The 23,575-nt window shown below is 42.9% G+C and overlaps 2 protein-coding genes across 5 annotated transcripts in view; one reads left to right on the top strand and one right to left on the bottom strand.

Annotated features, from left to right (window-relative positions):
• SCT (secretin) overlaps positions 1 to 17,046 on the bottom strand; it is an 88,543-nt gene extending 71,497 nt beyond the window's left edge. The window contains exon 1 of the mRNA XM_056541947.1: positions 16,947 to 17,046. The gene's annotated coding sequence lies outside the window, so the exon portion shown is untranslated. The remainder of the gene's footprint in view (positions 1 to 16,946) is intronic.
• Positions 1 to 23,575, top strand: part of IRF3 (interferon regulatory factor 3) — a 53,894-nt gene that overhangs the window by 3,717 nt on the left and 26,602 nt on the right. For 2 of the 4 annotated variants that reach the window (XM_056541945.1, XM_056541941.1), the window contains exons 1-2: positions 16,926 to 17,047; positions 23,009 to 23,204. In XM_056541945.1, the coding sequence (XP_056397920.1) occupies positions 17,001 to 17,047; positions 23,009 to 23,204 (243 nt within the window). In that variant the 5' untranslated portion in view covers positions 16,926 to 17,000. Of the gene's footprint in view, positions 1 to 14,089; positions 14,207 to 16,925; positions 17,048 to 23,008; positions 23,205 to 23,575 lie in introns of those variants that run through there. The other 2 variants (XM_056541943.1, XM_056541944.1) reach the window with 2 other exon arrangements.

Genomic DNA, 23,575 nt, shown 5'->3' with positions numbered 1-23,575 from the left:
GTGGACTCACTTATCGGAGATACTGTATATAATGTGAGGGGTGGACTCACTTTTGGGAGATACTGTATATAATGTGAGGGGTGGACTCACTTATGGGAGATACTGTATATATAATGTGAGGGGTGGACTCACTTATGGGATATACTGTATATATAATGTGAGGGGTGGACTCACTTATGGGATATACTGTATATAATGTGAGGGGTGGACTCACTTATGGGATATACTGTATATAATGTGAGGGGTGGAGTCACTTATGGGATATACTGTATATATAATGTGAGGGGTGGACTCACTTTTGGGAGATACTGTATATAATGTGAGGGGTGGACTCACTTATCGGATATACTGTATATATAATGTGAGGGGTGGACTCACTTATGGGAGATACTGTATATATAATGTGAGGGGTGGACTCACTTATGGGAGATACTGTATATATAATGTGAGGGGTGGACTCACTTATGGGATATACTGTATATATAATGTGAGGGGTGGACTCACTTATGGGATATACTGTATATATAATGTGAGGGGTGGACTCACTTATGGGATATACTGTATATATAATGTGAGGGGTGGACTCACTTATGGGAGATACTGTATATATAATGTGAGGGGTGGACTCACTTATGGGAGATACTGTATATATAATGTGAGGGGTGGACTCACTTATGGGATATACTGTATATACAATGTGAGGGGTGGACTCAGTTATGGTATATACTGTATATATAATGTGAGGGTTGGACTCACTTATCGGATATACTGTATATATAATGTGAGGGGTGGACTCACTTATGGGAGATACTGTATATATAATGTGAGGGGTGGAGTCACTTATGAGAGATACTGTATATATAATGTGAGGGTTGGACTCACTTATCGGATATACTGTATATATAATGTGAGGGGTGGACTCACTTATGGGAGATACTGTATATATAATGTGAGGGGTGGACTCACTTATGGGAGATACTGTATATATAATGTGAGGGGTGGACTCACTTATGGGAGATACTGTATATATAATGTGAGGGTTGGACTCACTTATCGGATATACTGTATATATAATGTGAGGGGTGGACTCACTTATGGGAGATACTATATATATAATGTGAGGGGTGAAGTCACTTATGGGAGATACTGTATATATATAATGTGAGGGGTGGAGTCACTTATGGGATATACTGTATATATAATGTGAGGGGTGGACTCACTTATGGGAGATACTGTATATATAATGTGAGGGGTGGACTCACTTATGGGATATACTGTATATATAATGTGAGGGGTGGAGTCACTTATGGGATATACTGTATATATAATGTGAGGGGTGGAGTCACTTATGGGAGATACTGTATATAATGTGAGGGGTGGAGTCACTTATGGGATATACTGTATATATAATGTGAGGGGTGGACTCACTTATGGGATATACTGTATATATAATGTGAGGGGTGGACTCACTTATGGGATATACTGTATATAATGTGAGGGGTGGAGTCACTTATGGGAGATACTGTATATATAATGTGAGGGGTGGACTCACTTATGGGAGATACTGTATATGTAATGTGAGGGGTGGACTCACTTATGGGATATACTGTATATATAATGTGAGGGGTGGACTCACTTATGGGATATACTGTATATAATGTGAGGGGTGGACTCACTTATGGGAGATGCTGTATATACAATGTGAGGGGTGGACTCACTTAAGGGAGATACTGTATATACAATGTGAGGGGTGGACTCACTTAAGGGAGATACTGTATATATAATGTGAGGGGTGGAGTCACTTATGGGAGATACTGTATATAATGTGAGGGGTGGAGTCACTTATGGGATATACTGTATATATAATGTGAGGGGTGGACTCACTTATGGGATATACTGTATATATAATGTGAGGGGTGGACTCACTTATGGGATATACTGTATATAATGTGAGGGGTGGAGTCACTTATGGGAGATACTGTATATATTGAGGGGTGGACTCACTTATGGGAGATACTGTATATGTAATGTGAGGGGTGGGACTCACTTATGGGATATACTGTATATATAATGTGAGGGGTGGACTCACTTATGGGAGATACTGTATATATAATGTGAGGGGTGGACTCACTTATGGGATATACTGTATATAATGTGAGGGGTGGACTCACTTATGGGAGATACTGTATATAATGTGAGGGGTGGACTCACTTATGGGGATATACTGTAGTATAATGTGCAGGGGTCGGGACTCACTTATGGGAGATGCTGTATATTACAATGTGAGGGGTGGGACTCACTTAAGGGAGATACTGTATATACAATGTGAGGGGTGGACTCACTTAAGGGAGATACTCTATATATAATGTGAGGGGTGGACTCACTTAAGGGAGATGCTGTATATACAATGTGAGGGGTGGACTCACTAAGGGAGATACTGTATATAATGTGAGGGGTGGAGTCACTTATGGGAGATACTGTATATATAATGTGAGGGGTGGACTCACTTATGGGAGATACTGTATCATGTAATGTGAGGGGTGGACTCACTTATGGGATATACTGTATATATAATGTGAGGGGTGGACTCACTTATGGGATATACTGTATATAATGTGAGGGGTGGACTCACTTATGGGAGATGCTGTATATACAATGTGAGGGGTGGACTCACTTAAGGGAGATACTGTATATACAATGTGAGGGGTGGACTCACTTAAGGGAGATACTGTATATATAATGTGAGGGGTGGAGTCACTTATGGGAGATACTGTATATAATGTGAGGGGTGGAGTCACTTATGGGATATACTGTATATATAATGTGAGGGGTGGACTCACTTATGGGATATACTGTATATATAATGTGAGGGGTGGACTCACTTATGGGATATACTGTATATAATGTGAGGGGTGGAGTCACTTATGGGAGATACTGTATATATAATGTGAGGGGTGGACTCACTTATGGGAGATACTGTATATGTAATGTGAGGGGTGGACTCACTTATGGGATATACTGTATATATAATGTGAGGGGTGGACTCACTTATGGGAGATACTGTATATATAATGTGAGGGGTGGACTCACTTATGGGATATACTGTATATAATGTGAGGGGTGGACTCACTTATGGGAGATACTGTATATATAATGTGAGGGGTGGACTCACTTATGGGATATACTGTATATAATGTGAGGGGTGGACTCACTTATGGGAGATGCTGTATATACAATGTGAGGGGTGGACTCACTTAAGGGAGATACTGTATATACAATGTGAGGGGTGGACTCACTTAAGGGAGATACTCTATATATAATGTGAGGGGTGGACTCACTTAAGGGAGATGCTGTATATACAATGTGAGGGGTGGACTCACTTAAGGGAGATACTGTATATACAATGTGAGGGGTGGACTCACTTATGGGATATACTGTATATATAATGTGAGGGGTGGACTCACTTATGGGATATACTGTATATATAATGCGAGGGGTGGACTCACTTATGGGATATACTGTATATAATGTGAGGGGTGGACTCACTTATGGGAGATACTGTATATATAATGTGAGGGGTGGAGTCACTTATGAGAGATACTGTATATATAATGTGAGGGGTGGACTCACTTATGGGATATACTGTATATATAATGTGAGGGGTGGACTCACTTATGGGAGATACTGTATATATAATGTGAGGGGTGGAGTCACTTATGGGAGATACTGTATATATAATGTGAGGGGTGGACTCACTTATGGGATATACTGTATATATAATGTGAGGGGTGGAGTCACTTATGGGATATACTGTATATATAATGTGAGGGGTGGACTCTCTTATGGGATATACTGTATATATAATGTGAGGGGTGGACTCACTTATGGGAGATACTGTATATATAATGTGAGGGGTGGAGTCACTTATGGGAGATACTGTATATATAATGTGAGGGGTGGACTCACTTATGGGATATACTGTATATATAATGTGAGGGGTGGACTCACTTATGGGATATACTGTATATATAATGTGAGGGGTGGACTCACTTATGGGATATACTGTATATATAATGTGAGGGGTGGAGTCACTTATGGGAGATACTGTATATAATTTGAGGGGTGGAGTCACTTATGGGATATACTGTATATATAATGTGAGGGGTGGACTCACTTATGGGAGATACTGTATATATAATGTGAGGGGTGGACTCACTTATGGGAGATACTGTATATAATGTGAGGGGTGGAGTCACTTATGGGAGATACTGTATATAATGTGAGGGGTGGACTCATTATGGGAGATACTGTATATATAATGTGAGGGGTGGACTCACTTATGGGATATACTGTATATATAATGTGAGGGGTGGACTCTCTTATGGGATATACTGTATATAATGTGAGGGGTGGAGTCACTTATGGGATATACTGTATATAATGTGAGGGGTGGAATCACTTATGAGAGATACTGGATATATAATGTGAGGGGTGGACTCACTTATGGGATATACTGTATATATAATGTGAGGGGTGGACTCACTTATGGGAGATACTGTATATAATGTGAGGAGTGGAATCACTTATGGGATATACTGTATATAATGTGAGGGGTGGAGTCACTTATGGGATATACTGTATATAATGTGAGGGGCGGAGTCACTTATGGGAGATACTGTATATAATGTGAAGGGTGGAGTCACTTATGGGAGATACTGTATATATAATGTGAGGGGCGGAGTCACTTATGGGAGATACTGTATATATAATGTGAGGGGTGGAGTCACTTATGAGATATACTGTATATAATGTGAGGGGCGGAGTCACTTATGGGAGATACTGTATATAATGTGAGGGGCGGAGTCACTTATGGGAGATACTGTATATAATGTGAGGAGTGGAATCACTTATGGGATATACTGTATATAATGTGAGGGGCGGAGTCACTTATGGGAGATACTGTATATAATGTGAGGGGTGGAGTCACTTATGGGATATACTGTATATAATGTGAGGGGCGGAGTCACTTATGGGATATACTGTATATAATGTGAGGGGCGGAGTCACTTATGGGAGATACTGTATATAATGTGAGGGGTGGAGTCACTTATGGGATATACTGTATATAATGTGAGGGGCGGAGTCACTTATGGGAGATACTGTATATAATGTGAGGGGTGGACTCACTTATGGGAGATACTGTATATATAATGTGAGGGGTGGAGTCACTTATGGGATATACTGTATATAATGTGAGGGGTGGACTCACTTATGGGAGATACTGTATATAATGTGAGAGGTGGACTCACTTATGGGATATACTGTATATAATGTGAGGGGTGGACTCACTTATGGGATATACTGTATATATAATGTGAGGGGTGGACTCACTTATGGGAGATACTGTATATGTAATGTGAGGGGTGGACTCACTTATGGGATATACTGTATATATAATGTGAGGAGTGGACTCACTTATGGGATATAATGTATATATAATGTGACGGGTGGAGTCACTTATGGGATATACTGTATATATAATGTGAGAGGTGGACTCACTTATGGGATATACTGTATATATAATGTGAGGGGTGGAATCACTTATGAGAGATACTGTATATATAATGTGAGGGGTGGACTCACTTATGGGATATACTGTATATATAATGTGAGGGGTGGACTCACTTATGGGAGATACTGTATATAATGTGAGGGGTGGAGTCACTTATGGGATATACTGTATATAATGTGAGGGGTGGGCTCACTTATGGGATATACTGTATATATAATGTGAGGGGTGGACTCACTTATGGGAGATACTGTATATAATGTGAGGAGTGGAATCACTTATGGGATATACTGTATATAATGTGAGGGGTGGAGTCACTTATGGGATATACTGTATATAATGTGAGGGGCGGAGTCACTTATGGGAGATACTGTATATAATGTGAAGGGTGGAGTCACTTATGGGAGATACTGTATATATAATGTGAGGGGCGGAGTCACTTATGGGAGATACTGTATATATAATGTGAGGGGTGGAGTCACTTATGAGATATACTGTATATAATGTGAGGGGCGGAGTCACTTATGGGAGATACTGTATATAATGTGAGGGGCGGAGTCACTTATGGGAGATACTGTATATAATGTGAGGAGTGGAATCACTTATGGGATATACTGTATATAATGTGAGGGGCGGAGTCACTTATGGGAGATACTGTATATAATGTGAGGGGTGGAGTCACTTATGGGATATACTGTATATAATGTGAGGGGCGGAGTCACTTATGGGATATACTGTATATAATGTGAGGGGCGGAGTCACTTATGGGAGATACTGTATATAATGTGAGGGGTGGAGTCACTTATGGGATATACTGTATATAATGTGAGGGGCGGAGTCACTTATGGGAGATACTGTATATAATGTGAGGGGTGGACTCACTTATGGGAGATACTGTATATATAATGTGAGGGGTGGAGTCACTTATGGGATATACTGTATATAATGTGAGGGGTGGACTCACTTATGGGAGATACTGTATATAATGTGAGAGGGGGACTCACTTATGGGATATACTGTATATAATGTGAGGGGTGGACTCACTTATGGGATATACTGTATATATAATGTGAGGGGTGGACTCACTTATGGGAGATACTGTATATGTAATGTGAGGGGTGGACTCACTTATGGGATATACTGTATATATAATGTGAGGAGTGGACTCACTTATGGGATATAATGTATATATAATGTGACGGGTGGAGTCACTTATGGGATATACTGTATATATAATGTGAGAGGTGGACTCACTTATGGGATATACTGTATATATAATGTGAGGGGTGGAATCACTTATGAGAGATACTGTATATATAATGTGAGGGGTGGACTCACTTATGGGAGATACTGTATATAATGTGAGGAGTGGAATCACTTATGGGATATACTGTATATAATGTGAGGGGTGGAGTCACTTATGGGATATACTGTATATAATGTGAGGGGCGGAGTCACTTATGGGAGATACTGTATATAATGTGAGGGGTGGAGTCACTTATGGGAGATACTGTATATATAATGTGAGGGGCGGAGTCACTTATGGGAGATACTGTATATAATGTGAGGAGTGGAATCACTTATGGGATATACTGTATATAATGTGAGGGGTGGAGTCACTTATGGGATATACTGTATATAATGTGAGGGGCGGAGTCACTTATGGGAGATACTGTATATAATGTGAGGGGTGGACTCACTTATGGGAGATACTGTATATATAATGTGAGGGGTGGAGTCACTTATGGGATATACTGTATATATAATGTGAGGGGTGGAGTCACTTATGGGATATACTGTATATATAATGTGAGGGGTGGACTCACTTATGGGATATACTGTATATATAATGTGAGGGGTGGAGTCACTTATGGGAGATACTGTATATAATGTGAGAGGTGGACTCACTTATGGGATATACTGTATATAATGTGAGGGGTGGACTCACTTATGGGATATACTGTATATATAATGTGAGGGGTGGACTCACTTATGGGATATACTGTATATATAATGTGAGAGGTGGACTCACTTATGGGATATACTGTATATATAATGTGAGGGGTGGACTCACTTATGGGATATACTGTATATATAATGTGAGGGGTGGACTCACTTATGGGAGATACTGTATATGTAATGTGAGGGGTGGACTCACTTATGGGATATACTGTATATATAATGTGAGAGGTGGACTCACTTATGGGATATACTGTATATATAATGTGAGGGGTGGAGTCACTTATGGGATATACTGTATATATAATGTGAGGGGTGGAGTCACCTATGGGAGATACTGTATATATAATGTGAGGGGTGGAGTCACTTATGGGAGATACTGTATATAATGTGAGGGGTGGAGTCACTTATGAGAGATACTGTATATATAATGTGAGGGGTGGACTCACTTATGGGATATACTATATATATAATGTGAGGGGTGGAGTCACTTATGGGAGATACTGTATATATAATGTGAGGGGTGGACTCACTTATGGGATATACTGTATATAATGTGAGAGGTGGAGTCACTTATGGGAGATACTGTATATAATGTGAGGGGTGGACTCAATTATGGGATATACTGTATATGTAATGTGAGGGGTGGACTCACTTATGGGATATACTGTATATATAATGTGAGAGGTGGACTCACTTATGGGATATACTGTATATATAATGTGAGGGGTGGAGTCACTTATGGGATATACTGTATATATAATGTGAGGGGTGGAGTCACTTATGGGAGATACTGTATATAATGTGAGAGGTGGACTCACTTATGGGATATACTGTATATATAATGTGAGGGGTGGACTCACTTATGGGAGATACTGTATATATAATGTGAGGGGTGGACTCACTTATGGGATATACTGTATATAATGTGAGGGGTGGACTCACTTATGGGAGATACTGTATATGTAATGTGAGGGGTGGACTCACTTATGGGATATACTGTATATATAATGTGAGAGGTGGACTCACTTATGGGATATACTGTATATATAATGTGAGGGGTGAGTCACTTATGGGATATACTGTATATATAATGTGAGGGGTGGAGTCACTTATGGGAGATACTGTATATAATGTGAGGGGTGGGAGTCACTTATGAGAGATACTGTATATATAATGTGAGGGGTGGACTCACTTAAGGGATATACTGTATATATAATGTGAGGGGTGGACTCACTTATGGGATATACTGTATATAATGTGAGAGGTGGAGTCACTTATGGGAGATACTGTATATAATGTGAGGGGTGGAATCACTTATGGGAGATACTGTTTTGATATGAGAGGGATGGAATCAATTATGGGAGATACTGTGTATAATGTGAGGGGTAGGGATTAATGTGCTCTTCACATTAATGCCCCCTGTGCTGTGCCTCTCACATATAATGCCCCCATCATCATCATGTGCCCTTCAGATATAATGCTCCTGTCATGTGCCCCTCACATATGATGCCCCCTGTGGCACAGTACAGGGGGCATTAAATGTGAGGGGCACGTCACAGGGGGCATTATATGGTTAGGGGCACAGGACAGGGGGCAGTATATGTGAGGGGCACATGATGAGAGCATTATATAAGGGACACAGCACAGGGGGCATTAAATGTTAGGGGAACATGACAGGGGCATTATATGTAAGGGACACAGCACAGGGGGCATTATATGTAAGGGGCACAGCACAGGGGGCATTATATGTGAAGGGCTCAGGACAGAGGACATTATATGTGAGTGGCACAGCATAGGGGGCATTATTTGTTAGGTGCACAGGACAGAGGGCATTTTTATTATGTGGGGGGAACAGGACGGACATTATTAATATGTGGGGGGCACAGGAGGGGCCATAATTATATTTGGGGGCACAGGATGGGGCATTATCACTATATGTGAAGGCACAGAGTGTTTTGCATTTTAGAGGTATGGTGTATATTATAAAGGAATTTCAGGGTTGGTACGATTTTATGGGGCCACAATACATTACAGTATTATATTCAGTGGGTACAGTGTGTGGTAGTATTATATTCAGAGGGTACAGTGTGTGACAGTATTATATTCAGAGGGTGCAGTGTGTGGTAGTATTATATTCAGAGGGTGCGGTGTGTGGTATTATTATATTCAGAGGGTGCGGTGTGTGGTATTATTATATTCAGAGGGTGCAGTGTGTGGTAGTATTATATTCAGAGAGCGCAGTGTGTGGTAGTTTTATATTCAGAGAGTGCAGTGTGTGGTAGTATATTCAGAGGGTGCAGTGTGTTGTAGTATTATATTTAGAGGGTGCAGTGTGTCGTAGTATTATATTTAGAGGGTACAGTGTGTGGTAGTATTATATTCAAAGAGCGCAGTGTGTGGTAGTATTATATTCAGAGGGTACAGTGTGTGGTAGTATTATATTCAGGGAGCGCAGTGTGTGGTAGTTTTATATTCAGAGGGTGCAGTGTGTGGTAGTATTATATTCAGAGGGTGCAGTGTGTGGTAGTAGGGATGTCCAGGTACCATTTTTTTAAGACCGAGTATGAGTACTGATACTTTAATTCTAGTACTCGCCGGTACCAAGTACGAGTACTTTTATTTTAAAGGGAATCTGACACCAGGGTGACCCGGTTTCTGGCGCTGTTTACCGTATATGTGTGTCCTTGTTGTGTACAATGGAGGCAGCTGCTGTAGTATGAGCCAAGATTTCTCTCCTCCATTGGACAGAACAGGGAATTTGTATTGGCGGCGAGAACGATGACTGATGACCACATGATGAGCAGCGGTAGAAACCGGGTCACCTGCATCATCTACATATAAATTTAAGTTAGTTCAGGTGACTCTGCTGTAAGATTGTCTTTAATAGTAGGTAGTAACCCCTTGTAAGTAGTATAGATAGTTGAAGACATTAGACAGCAGCCCACCCTGTAGACAGCAGCCCCCTCCCCTGCAGACATTTGTATCAGCCCTCCTGTAGCCAGCAGGGCCCCCCTTTTAGCCAGCAGGGCCCCCCTTTTAGCCAGCAGGACCCCCCCTCCCCCCTTTTTAGCCAGCAGGACCCGACTTTTAGTGAGCAGGACCTCCCTTTTAGCCAGCTGGACCCCCTTTTAGCCAACAGAACCTCCCTTTTAGCCAGCAGGACCCCCCCTTTTAGCCAGCAGGACCCCCCCCCTTTTAGCCAGCAGGACCCGACTTTTAGTGAGCAGGACCTCCCTTTTAGCCAGCAGGACCCCCCTTTTAGCCATCAGGACCCGAATATTAGCGTGCAGGACCTCTTTTAGCCAGCAGGACCCGACTTTTAGTGAGCAGGACCCCCCCTTGTAGCCAGGAGGACCCCCACTTGTAGTTGCTTACTTGCCTGTCGCCGCTCCGCTGTCCCGTTCTGCTGCTCTCTTTACTGCTGCTGCTCTGTTCCGCCGTCTGAATCATCGTCTAATGTCCCCGATACCATGCAAATACCGGGTATCGGCCCCGATACCGATACTAGTATCGGGACATCCCTATGTGGAAGTATTATACTCAGAGAGCGCAGTGTGTGGTAGTATTATATTCAGAGGGTACAGTGTGTGGTAGTATTATATTCAGGGTGTACAGTGTGTGGTAGTATTATATTCAGAGGGTACAGTGTGTGGTAGTATTATATTCAGGGGGTACAGTGTGTGGTATTATTATATTCAGAGAGCGCAGTGTGTGGTAGTATTATATTCAGAGGGTGCAGTGTGGGATATTCAGAGGATACAGTGTTTAGCAGTATTATAATAATTATTGTTTTCATATAGAGGATCAGAATCCGCTGACAAATTAAGGGGCCATCTGGGTGTCATTTTCTGCAGAGAGAAGATTTAGCTGACAAAGTCACAGCGGTATGTACCATCAAAGCTATCACCTGTAGTCACTGATATCATTGTGCATTCTCCTCACTATGTCCCATCAGAGCTGTAGTCACTTGTAAGTTTTGCAGTTTTCATGGGTGAAACAACAACTCCCAGCATAACCTTACCACTACTTAGGTCATACTGCTTTAGCACTTTCCCATTCTGTGACAATTGGTATATTTGATTATTATACTGGAAATTATTTTCTGCAACCTGCTACTCCGCAGGCATCACAACTATACTCACACAACTCACAGGAGAGCAACACAACCAAGGTAGAAATAAGGAAACTGGTGCAAGCTGTGTAGGAGCCTTGGCAGAGGGGTCTCAACTTCAATATATCCAAATAGGCAGCAGCACACAGATGGTGGGTGAAAATAATAGCGAAGTTTATATCATCATACCAGTGTACAGAGAGCAACGTTTCCGTGGCCTCTCGCCGCCATTCTCAGGAGGCCGAGAGGCCGCGGAAACTTTGCTCTCTGTACACTGGTATGATAAAAAAATTTCACCCACCATCTGTGTGCTGCTGCCTATTTGGATATATTGAAGTTGGGACCCCTCTGCCAAGGCTCCTACACAGCTTGCACCAGTTTCCTTATTTCTACCTTGGTTGTGCTGCTATCCTGTGAATTGTGTACTGACCGCCATGGAGCGTGCACCCTCTTCTTCAGCCATCTTGGATGGATCAACAACCACGAACAATACTCACAACTATACTGCCAACCTAATGTGGGGGAACTACAACCTAATGTGGGGGAACTATACTGCCAACTAAATGTGAGGGAACTACAACCAAATGTGGGGGAACTATGCTGCCTTCCTAGTGTGGGGGAACTGGGAACTATGCTGCCTACCTAGTGTGGGGGCACTATGCTGCATACTTAAAGGGGTACTCCACTGCCCCAGTGTTCTGAACATTTTGTTCCAAACCCTGGGTGCAGGCTGCGGGGGTTGTGATGTCATAGCCACGCCCCTTGTGACGTCACACGACACCTCCTAAATGCAAGTCTATGGGAGGGGGCGTGTCGACCAGCGCATGATACTCTAATAGTGCCCGTCCCGAGACTAGACTCTGGATCCGCCCCTGTGTGAGGGGTGGAGTCACTTATGGGAGATACTGTATATATAATGTGAGGGGTGGAGTCACTTATGGGAGATACTGTATATATAATGTGAGGGGTGGACTCACTTATGGGAGATACTGTATATATAATGTGAGGGGTGGACTCTCTTATGGGAGATACTGTATATATTAATGATCAGTAGCATTTTGACAAAATTCATGAATTTCTTTCAACTTTCACTTTTTAACCCCTTAACGACGCAGGACGTATATTTACGTCCTGCACCGGCTCCCGCGATATGAAGCGGGATCGCGCCGCGATCCCGCATCATATCGCGTCGGTCCCGGCGCTAATCAATGGCCGGGACCCGCGGCTAATACCACACATCGCCGATCGCGGCGATGTGCGGTATTAACCCTTTAGAATCCAGGCAGGAGCAGTCAAGCGCCGATAATGCTGATCACAGGCGTGTTAATGCACGCCAGTGATCAGCATAGGAGATCAGTGTGTGCAGTGTTATAGGTCCCTATGGGACCTATAACACTGCAAAAAAAAGTAAAAAAAAAGTGTTAATAAAGGTCATTTAACCCCTTCCCTAATAAAAGTTTGAATCACCCCCCTTTTCCCATAAAAAAAATAAAACAGTGTAAAAAAAATAAAAAATAAACATATGTGGTATCGCCGCGTGCGTAAATGTCCGAACTATAAAAATATATCATTAATTAAGCCGTACGGTCAATGGCGTACGCGCAAAAAAATTCCAAAGTCCAAAAAAGCGTATTTTGGTCACTTTTTATACCATTAAAAAATGAATAAAAAGTGATCAAAAAGTCCAATCAAAACAAAAATCCTACCGATAAAAACTTCAGATCACGGCGCAAAAAATGAGTCCTCATACCGCCCCGTACGTGGAAAAATAAAAAAGTCATAGGGGTCAGAAGATGACATTTTTAAACATATAAATTTTCCTGCATGTAGTTATGATTTTTTCCAGAAGTGCGACAAAATCAAACCTATATAAGTAGGGTATCATTTTAACCGTATGGACCTACAGAATAATGATAAGGTGTAATTTTTACCGAAATATGCACTGCGTAGAAACGAAAGCCCCCAAAAGTTACAAAATGGCGTTTTTTTTTCGATTTTGTCGCACAATTATTTTTTTTTCTGTTTCGCCGTGCATTTTTGGGTAAAATGACTAATGTCACTGCAAAGTAGAATTGGCGACGCAAAAAATAAGCCATAATATGGATTTTTAGGTGGAAAATTGAAAGGGTTATGATTTTTAAAAGGTAAGGAGGAAAAAACGAAAGTGCAAAAACGGAAAAACCCTGAGTCCTTAAGGGGTTAAAGTAGTAAATTTGAGTAGCCGTATTAGTCCAGTGATGCAGATGCAAATCAAAAAATGTTGCGGTATCTTGTAATAGCTTTTTTATTGGAGTAACAGAATTTTGTTGAGACAAGCTTTCGGGATTCCTCCCTTTATCAAGTCCAAAGCAAATCTCTTTGCTCTTTTTAAAAGAAAATCTTTATCGCCACCTAGAGGTGAAGAGATCCTGTTGGGTAACAATTTAGGGGGTGGAGCAGTATACATTGCAGAAGTCTGGAAATGAAACTTAGTCTCACATAAAAGAGAAGTAGAGTCCTAGAAACCAGTACAGACGGTGATCAGCGGCGGCAGCTGGAAGATCTCGAGAGCTCTGAATTATAAGGTCAGTGCTGTCCGGCTTCTCTGGGGGGTAAATACTAACATATCTGTATATAGCAATTATTCTTGGCCATCATATACACAATCTTCTGTATCAATTTTCTTCTTTTTTATTACATTAACAGACAGATCATAATGTGCTTCTATGGTGAGATGTGATTGGGATCTGGATGTTACAGCTATAATCCAGACACAGCTCCACTATGTTGAATTATGGTCCTTATTCAGTATATTGAAGAGGCAGATAATGATCAGTTTCCAAATACATTTATATCCTACACAATTCAGGAGCTTCTTAAAGGAGAAGTCACCTGAAAGATTGCTAAGGATTTCTTTAAGGGGTACTCGGGTGGAAAACTTTTTTTTTTTTAAATCAACTGGTGCCAGAAAGTTAAACAGATTTGTAAATTATTTCTATTTAAAAAATCTTAATCCTTCCAGTACTTATTAGCTGCTGAATACTACAGAGCAAATTATTTTCTTTTTGAAACACAGAGCTGTTTGCTGACATCATGACCACAGTGCTCTCTGCTGACATCTCTGTCCATTTTAGGAATTGTCCAGAGCAGCATATGTTTGCTATGGGGATTTTCTACTACTCTGGACAGTTCTTAAAGGAGTACTCTAGTGCAGAATATTCCTGCTCCGTCCTGCCCGGGCTGCAAAATAAATGAAAATGAACCATCTCTCACCTCCCTGGGTTCCCGCGGAGCGTCACTACAGCTGATCGGTCCTCCAGTCCATCTCCTTCATACTTCCGGGTGTAACAAAGTGTCACATGGCGCTCAGCCTATCCCCGGCCGCCGCGATGTTCTGCCTCGGCCAGGGATAGGCTGAGCACCATGTGACGCTTCGTTACACCCGGAAGTATGAAGGAGATGGACCGGAGGACCCAGCTGTAGTGGCGCTCCGCGGGAACCCAGGGAGGTGAGTGATGGTTCATTTTCATTTATTTTGCAGCCCGGGCAGGACGGAGCAGGAGTACTCTGCACTAGAGTACTCCTTTAAAATGGACAGAGATGTCAGCAGAGAGCTCTGTGTTCTAAAAAGAAAGTAATTTCCTCTGTAGTATTCAGCAGCTTATAAGTACTGGAAGGATTAAGATTTTTTAATAGAAGTAATTTACAAATCTATTTGACTTTCTGGCACCAGTTGATTTAAAAAAAAAAAAAAAAAAAAAAAAAAAAAGGTTTTCCACCGGAGTACCCCTTTAATGGTGGAATTGAATTGACGATTAAGGTAATGTTTGATGTTCAGGCCAGGACTCCAGGTCGTGTGCTATTCCTATTATGTTGGGTGTAACATATTCCCATGGGGTCGAAACAAAGAATGTCCTTCCTACGTGACAATAAAAGAGGGGGTTCACTAATGAACAACCAAACTAGCAATACCACCTACATGTGTGAAGACCACACCAAGTGTGAACCCCCAATAAAATCAAAGTAATCAAATGTGTACATAAATATATATTTAAATTAAATATAATAAATAGTATGCATACAAAGAAGTGTATTGTATAAAAGAACAGAAGGATAAAAATGAAATACTAATATACGGCCGTCACGCCCCCTCCCATAGACTTGCATTGAGGGGGCGAGGTGTGACGCCCCTGCCCCTAGACTTGTATTGAGGGGGCGGGGCGTGAAATCCCCTCCCATAGACTTGCATTGGGGGGGCGTGGCGTGACGTCACATGGGGGCGGAGTCATGACGTTACGATACTCCGTCCCCGTGATCGGGAGGCATAAGACTGAGAGCCTCCAGCGCTTCCAGCAGTACCTACAGGTGGGTGCTGCATGCTAGATTACGGGAGTCCCCAGCGGCGGGACTCCCGCGATCAGACATCTTATCCCCCATCCTTTGGATAGGGGATAAGGTGTCTTGGGGGCCGAGTACCCCTTTAAGTAAAAACACACATGAAAAAGTGCATAACATGAAAAATCAGTGAAGGAGCAAGGTAGCAGCAGATATAGTACAGACCAGTAATGAAGAGGCAGGACTCACCCCAGTCCACACCACAACTCCAACGCGTTTCGCCTGGAGCGGCTTCATCACCCAAGTAGCCCCCCCTTTTCTGTTTTTTACTTAGTATATCCATTTTTATCCTTCTGTTCTTCCATACAATACATTTCTTTGTATGCATACTATTTATTTATTGTAATAAAAAAAAAAATTATGTACACATTTGATTACTTTGATTTTATTGGGGGTTCACATTTGGTGTGGTCTTCACACATGTAGGTGGTATTCCCATGGGGGTAGTACAAACTGTGTTGGAACAAACAATTCCCCATCCATTGTTGTTAGAGTTCTATTAGAATTGCGTTTAATATTATGCTCCATGATTTTATATGATGCGGCAATAAATTGTATTTTTAAAATTTTTACTCCTCCCCTAAAGTACAGAAATATCAATTCCATGCGAATTTGCATTAGCATTTTTTTGTGATTCAATATAACAATAAACTGGAATGGACTGTATTGTTTGCATGTTATTGTATTCTTTGGATACGCCCTGTGTACCTGGGTCTTATGGTGACCCAGAATATAAGGGGGATCACGGTTGTCTAAGACACCCACGATCCCCCTGAAGGGATAGGAGTGAGGTGGCAGGGTCTAGACGCGACCACCAATAGCAGATCAGGGGCGGGGGGGGTTAACTTTCGGTTTCCCCGTTCTGCCCACCCACAATAGGCGGGGCAAGACGGGGAAACGGCGGAGGACCGGCGCCGAAGATCCACTTACCCGTCGGTGGAGGCTGCGGGACGGGATCGGCTGCGGTGATCGGTGCGGGCTGCAATGTCGTGCGGCAGAAGAGGATGGCTCCCTGGATCCGACGGAAGCCGGTAAGTTGCCTAGCAACATCTGGAGGGTTACAGTCTGAGACTGACTGCAAATAATAAGTTGCCATGGAGCCCTAGGCTTGTGCTATGTTCACTGTGTATTTAAACACAAACTTGTTTGACAGTAAACTTTTTTGTTTTGGGTTTTTTATGCTTTTTTTGTTGCTTTCTTTTGGAAAATTTCTATACACTATTGGGGAATATATCATTGTATTTACACAGCTTTTTCGTTGTATGTTTGGCACAAAAAATTGGAATTAGTGCAACAATTTTTAACTTAATCCCTTCTGCCATATGTGCTCTATAGTGAACGCAAATGTGTATTTGCTTTTGCAGTGGTTACTAATTTATTATACTTTACTTTTTTATATAGTTGACAAATGAACGCAAATGCTGAATTTTTTTGTGCAAACTCACTACAGCCTGGACTACACTATGAAACGTGCTTAGATCTATGCTATTTAGCTATTAATGGAGGACATACAATGATAAATACCCATTATTCTGTTTTACTTATACTTTCTTTGGTGTTTTTTTTTATTTTTTTTTGCATTTTTATGAGTGTGTTCTTCACTTCTTATAGGGGTACTCCGAAGGGGAAAAAAAATATTTTCAAACCAACTTGTGCCAGAAAGTTAAACAGATTTGTAAATTACTTCTATGTAAAAACCTTAATCCTTCCAGTAAAAACACCACAAATACCATGAACTTATATTTACAGTTGAAATAACTACGGTCAAAAAGTCAAACTACACTTGAACTGTCAAGCGTTTTCTCATTGAATTCAATGCAGTTCCATAGGAACAAAATGGACGTTCAATGGAAGCTTTTTGAGGCTTAAAGGGGTATTCCGGGCAAAAACATTTTATCCCCTATCCAAAGGAGAGGGGATAAGATGTCTGATCGCAGGGGGCACGCTGCTGAGACCCCCCAGCAATCTTCCTGCAGCACCCGCGGGTGCTGAGTGTCCAGGTTTCTGGGACTGGGGACGTGACGTCATGCCACGCCCCTTCCATTCATAGAATGCAGGTGCTGCAGGGAGATCCTTTGGATAGGGGATAAAATGTTTTTGCCCAGAATACCCCTTTAAAAAATACACTGACTGATGTGCTCCACAGACCAGTGTTTTTCGCAACCAGGATGCCTTCAGGTGTTGCAAAACTACAACTCCCGGCATGCACAGACAGCCTATGGCTGTCCAGGTAGGTTTGGTGTTGTAGCTTTGCAACAGCTGGAAGTACCCTGGTTAGGAAACACTGCCATAAATTATAATGGGGAGTCAGACTGTGTGCCAAGATGGGGAGTGAAGCTTGCTGCTGAATGCTTCAACCTGCTATAACTAGTGATTAAAGGGGCTTTCAGCGCGTAACCCCCCTTTGTTCTTATCTTTTGGCATGTCTGTGCTATATGGCAAGAGTTAATTGCAATTACAGTAATCAGTTTAAATGTGCACTGTCAGACTTTTTATATGTTGACCACCTTGGCAAAATAATAGCTTTTCTAATATACGTCTTAAAAAATGTCACATTTTATGAAAGAAAACTGCCTTTGGAAATCTTACCCACTAGGGGTCCCCATACCTCTTGGGACACTGATGAGTCCCACAGCAGCATGAGGGTGCCCAAGGGTCATGGACAGGAGATGGCTGATTGACAAGGCTGCAGGAGGAACACAGTCTGCAGCAACACTGCTGTAACACAGAGTTCTACCAAACATGTGCCTCCAGCTGTTGCAAAACTACAACTCCAAGCATGCCTGGACAGTCAAAGATGTCTGGCCATGCTGGGAGTTGTAGTTTTGCAAAAACTGTAGGCACACAGCTGAAGGCAAAAAAAGAGTTATCCAAACACTGTACCTCCAACTATTCCAAAACTACAAGTCCCAGCATTACAGGACCAGCAAAGGATGCCACACATGAATGACAAAGAAACATATATAAAACATTTGCATTGAAAACCACTGTACTTTTAGCACTAAACCTTTGCACTAATTTAGGAAGATGTAAGTTATTCACTTACCATATTGTCTTTGGTGGTAAAGTACAGGCAATCTCCAATAATAATGTGGGGGAACTATGCTGACAACCTAATGTGGGGGGAACTATACTGCCAGCCTATTGTGGGGGGAACTATACTGCCAACCTAATGTGGAGGGAACTATACTGCCAACCTAATGTGGGGGGCAACTATACTGCCAACCTACTGTGGGGGCAACTATACTGCCAACCTAATGTGGGGGCAACTATACTGCCAGCCTGTTGTGGGGGGAACTATACTGCCAACCTAATGTGGGGGCAACTATACTGCCAACCTAATGTGGGGGGAACTATACTGCCAACCTAAAGCGGGGGAACTGTGCTGACAACCTAATGTGTGTGGGGGGGGGAGCTATACTGCCAGCCTAATGTGGGGGGAACTATACTGCCAATCTAATGTGGGGGAAGTATACTGGCTACCTAATGTGGGGGAACTATACTGCCAACCTTATGTGGGGGGAACTATACTGTCAGCCTAATGTAGGGGGAACTATGCTGGCAACCTAATGTGGGGGGGGAACTATGCTGACAACCTAATGTGGGGGAACTATACTGCCAATCTAATGTGGGGGAAGTATACTGCCTACCTAATGTGGAGGAAACTATGCTGCCAACCTTATGTGGGGGGAACTATACTGTCAGCCTAATGTAAGGGGAACTATGCTGACAACCTAATGTGGGGGGGGGGGGGGGACTATGCTGACAACCTAATGAGGGGGGGGGGGCTATGTTGACAACCTAATGTGGGGGGGGGGACTATGCTGACAGCCTAATGTGGGGGGAACTATGCTGCCAACCTAGTGTGGGGAGGAACTATACTGTCAGCCTAATGTAGGGGAAACTATGCTGACAACCTTATGTGGGGGGGGGACTATGCTGACAACCTAATGTGGAGGGGGGGACTATGCTGACAGCCTAATGTTGGGGGAACTATGCTGACAAACTAATGTGGGGGAACTATGCTGCCAACCTAGTGTGGGGGAACTATGCTTCCTACCTAGTGTGGGGGGAACTATGCTGCCTACCTAGTGTGGGGGAACTATGCTGCCTACCTAGTGTGGGGAAATTATGCTGCGTACTTAAAGGAGTACTCCACTGCCCCAGCATTCGGAACATTTTGTTGTGAACTCTGGGTGCAGGCTGCCAGGGTTGTGACATCACAACCACACCCCTTGTAACATCACGCCATGCCCCCTCAATGCAAGTCTATGAGAGGGGACGTGTCGACCACCGCACAATTCTCTGATAGTGCCCCTCCTGAGACTAGACTCTTGATCCGCCCCTGCCAAGAAGCAGCTCCACATCAGAGAAAGCTGGGGTCACATCAAGAGAGCCAAACTGTACCACTACCGCATGTCTCAGCTGGAAGTACCAAAATTGAGCACCTCAAGGGTGATAGAGGGGAAAGAAGGGAATTCCCCAAACAAATGCATGGAAAATTTGACTCATGATCACTCCAGAAGCCGGCAGCCTCCAACTCCTGCAGGTGCTCAAAATGAGGGTTCCCCCACAGAGCTACTCTAGGACACATTACCGGCAACGGAAAGCGTATGGAGAAGACCGACCATACCTCAGCCACAGTTTTAATGGGGGCCAGTGTATCTATACAGGGTATCAGTTAAGGTTTCATACGAACCCATGAGAGCTCCCACTAGGGCAGTAGATGCATTCGCCAGATCCAGGTCGATCCACCAGGCAGCATACACCAATTGAGACGCTAAAAAGTAATTTTACATGTTAGGAGTAGTGAAGCCACCGCCACTCAGCTTTACAAAATACTTCTTAGGTGGAATCACAGAAGAAAGATGGAAAAGATACAGAAACTTAGGTAAATATATAATAATTTTAAAGATATTAATCCTGCCAGCTAGGGAAATGGGCAGAGAGGACCAGGCCTGTGATTTGACCGACACAGCAACAAAACCGGATCGAAGTTCAACCTTACTCACACACGCAGAAACCTCACCTCCCAAATATCTAAATTGAGTACCTGTTTGCAACCCATGAGGAAGAGATGGAATGGGGTCCGCTGCCATTGATAGTGGCATCAAGGAAGACTTAGCCCAATTAACCTTGAGACCGGAGAAGGAACTAAATTCATCTAAGAGGACAAACAAGGCCCCCAGGGAACCCTGAACATCAACCAAAATAACCAGTGTGTCATCTGCGTACATGGATACTTTCTCCTCTAAGGAACCCCTACGTATCCCCTGAATACAAGAGGACGTTCGGATGGTCGCCGCTAGCGGTTCTACTGCCAGAGCAAATAAAAGGGGGACAGGGAGTAATCCTACCTCATACCCCTATCCAGCTGGAAAGACATTGAGACCTCCAAATTGGTTCGTACCCTGGCTCTAGGGCTATCATATAGCAAGCGTACCCACGCCTCCGGAACCGTGGACCAAACTGAAGGACCTCCAGGACACCCCGAAGATACACCTAGGCTAGGCTATACATCTAGGCTAACTACAAATCCCCCAGAGACAACCCCTTCCGCAGAGGCAGATATTAAGATGCAAGCGCTGGACATTAATATCCATGGCTCTCCCTGGCATAAAGCCCGTCTGGTCAGGATGAACGATAGCGGCTATGACCTTTCGTAACCGATTAGCTAATATTTTAGCCAGAAGTTTGATATCTACATTAAGGAGGGTTTTAGGTCTGTAAGAATCCGGTAAAGTCAGATCCCTTCCCGATTTGGGAAGAACCACAATAAGGGCCTCCCTCATGGAATCAGGGAGCCTCCCAGTCTCCAAAGCCACACTGAAAAGGTTTTGTAAAATAGGTATCAGCCGCTCCTCATTCGCCCTGTACCAGTCTCCAATCATTCCATCTAAACACAGAGTTTTCCCCATCTGTAGAGAAGCCATAGAACCTTCCTCATCAGAAAAAGGGGCATCTTAATTGGCTGCCTGAGCCGTAGTGAAGGGTGTAAGAGGCAAACCCCTCAAAAATGACACTAAGTCTTCTGGAACAGCCGGCAATTGAGAGGTATAGAGACCACTAAAAAAGTCCCGAAATACATTATTAATAGTGATTGGGTCAGTGTCCAATATCCCAGTAGCCACCCTAATGCAAGGTATAGTGACCACTGGCCTACTCCTTAGCCAAATACGCCAATAACCTACCATTTTTATCCCCAAATTGGAATATGGCAGCTCTCCTTTCAGGCCACGCCCCTCAGCACTTTACTCTTTCTACTGCATATACCTCTCCCTATACACCCATGAATACTTCCCTTTTTCTACTGCTAATACCTCTCCCTATACACCCAAGCATTCTGCTAGCATTTCCTGCTGCTCTATGACATTGTCTGTCTACCTTTAAAGGGGTTATCCAGGAAAAAAAAAAATTTATATATCAACTGGCTAGAGAAAGTTAAACAGATTTGTAAATTACTTCTATTAAAAAATCTTAATCCTTTCAGTACTTATGAGCTTCTGAAGTTAAGGTAGTTCTTTTCTGTCTAAGTGCTCTCTGATGACACGTGTCTCGGGAACCGCCCAGTTTAGAAGAGGTTTGCTATGGTGATTTGCTTCTAAACTGGGCGGTTCCCGAGACACGTGTCATCAGAGAGCACTTAGACAGAAAAGAACAACCTTAACTTCAGAAGCTCATAAGTACTGAAAGGATTAAGATTTTTTTTAATAGAAGTAATTTACAAATCTGTTTAACTTTCTGGAGCCAGTTAATATTTAAAAAAAAGTGTTTTCCTGGATAACCCCTTTAAGTCTTGTGAAATAATGACCCCTAAATCTTTTTCCTCAGATACTGAGTTTAGTACTACATCACATATTCTATACTCTGCTCTTAGTTTTTTACGCCCAAGGTGCATTATCTTGCACTTATCCACATTCAATGTCAGTGTCCGGAGTTCTGACCATTCCTCTAGTTTACTAAATAATTTGCCATTTGTTGTATCCCTCCAGGAACATCAACCCTACCTCATTGTCCCAGAACATGAGCTCCCAGAAGCCTCGTATCATCCCTTGGCTCATCCGTCAGATTGACAACCAAATCTACCCAGGTCTGGAATGGGTGAACAGCGAACATACACAGTTCCGGGTGCCCTGGAAACATGCACTGAGGCAGGACAGCTCTCTCGAGGATTTCAGAATTTTTGAGGTAAAATCTATTTTCAATTGTCAATGGTTTATAGATTAAAAAACGTTTACAGATCTGCAGAATTCAGTTCTGTACATGTAAATTAAAACTGAAAATCATTAACCCAGGACCTGAAATTTTTAAAGAAGTCTCATCCTAAAAATTACTGAAAAACTTTTCCCCTATCTGCAAGAGGGAGGTCTGACTGAAGCTAGCCGAATGGCTCTCCCATAGAGATATATGGAGGGGGGGGGGTGGCAGCCCCTGCTTTGGGGCGGGGGTCGTGACGTTCCGCTCCAGGGGAGAGCTGGGGCCTCGTACAAGAGATTGCTGGGGGTCCCAGGGGTCGGACCCCCCGCGATCTAATACTTATCCCCTATCCTGCAGATAGG

The sequence above is a fragment of the Hyla sarda genome, chromosome 10 (assembly GCF_029499605.1).
Source record: "Hyla sarda isolate aHylSar1 chromosome 10, aHylSar1.hap1, whole genome shotgun sequence".
NCBI lineage: Eukaryota > Metazoa > Chordata > Amphibia > Anura > Hylidae > Hyla > Hyla sarda.
Note: the sequence above shows the minus strand (reverse complement) of the source record. Positions and strands in the feature narration are given on the sequence as shown.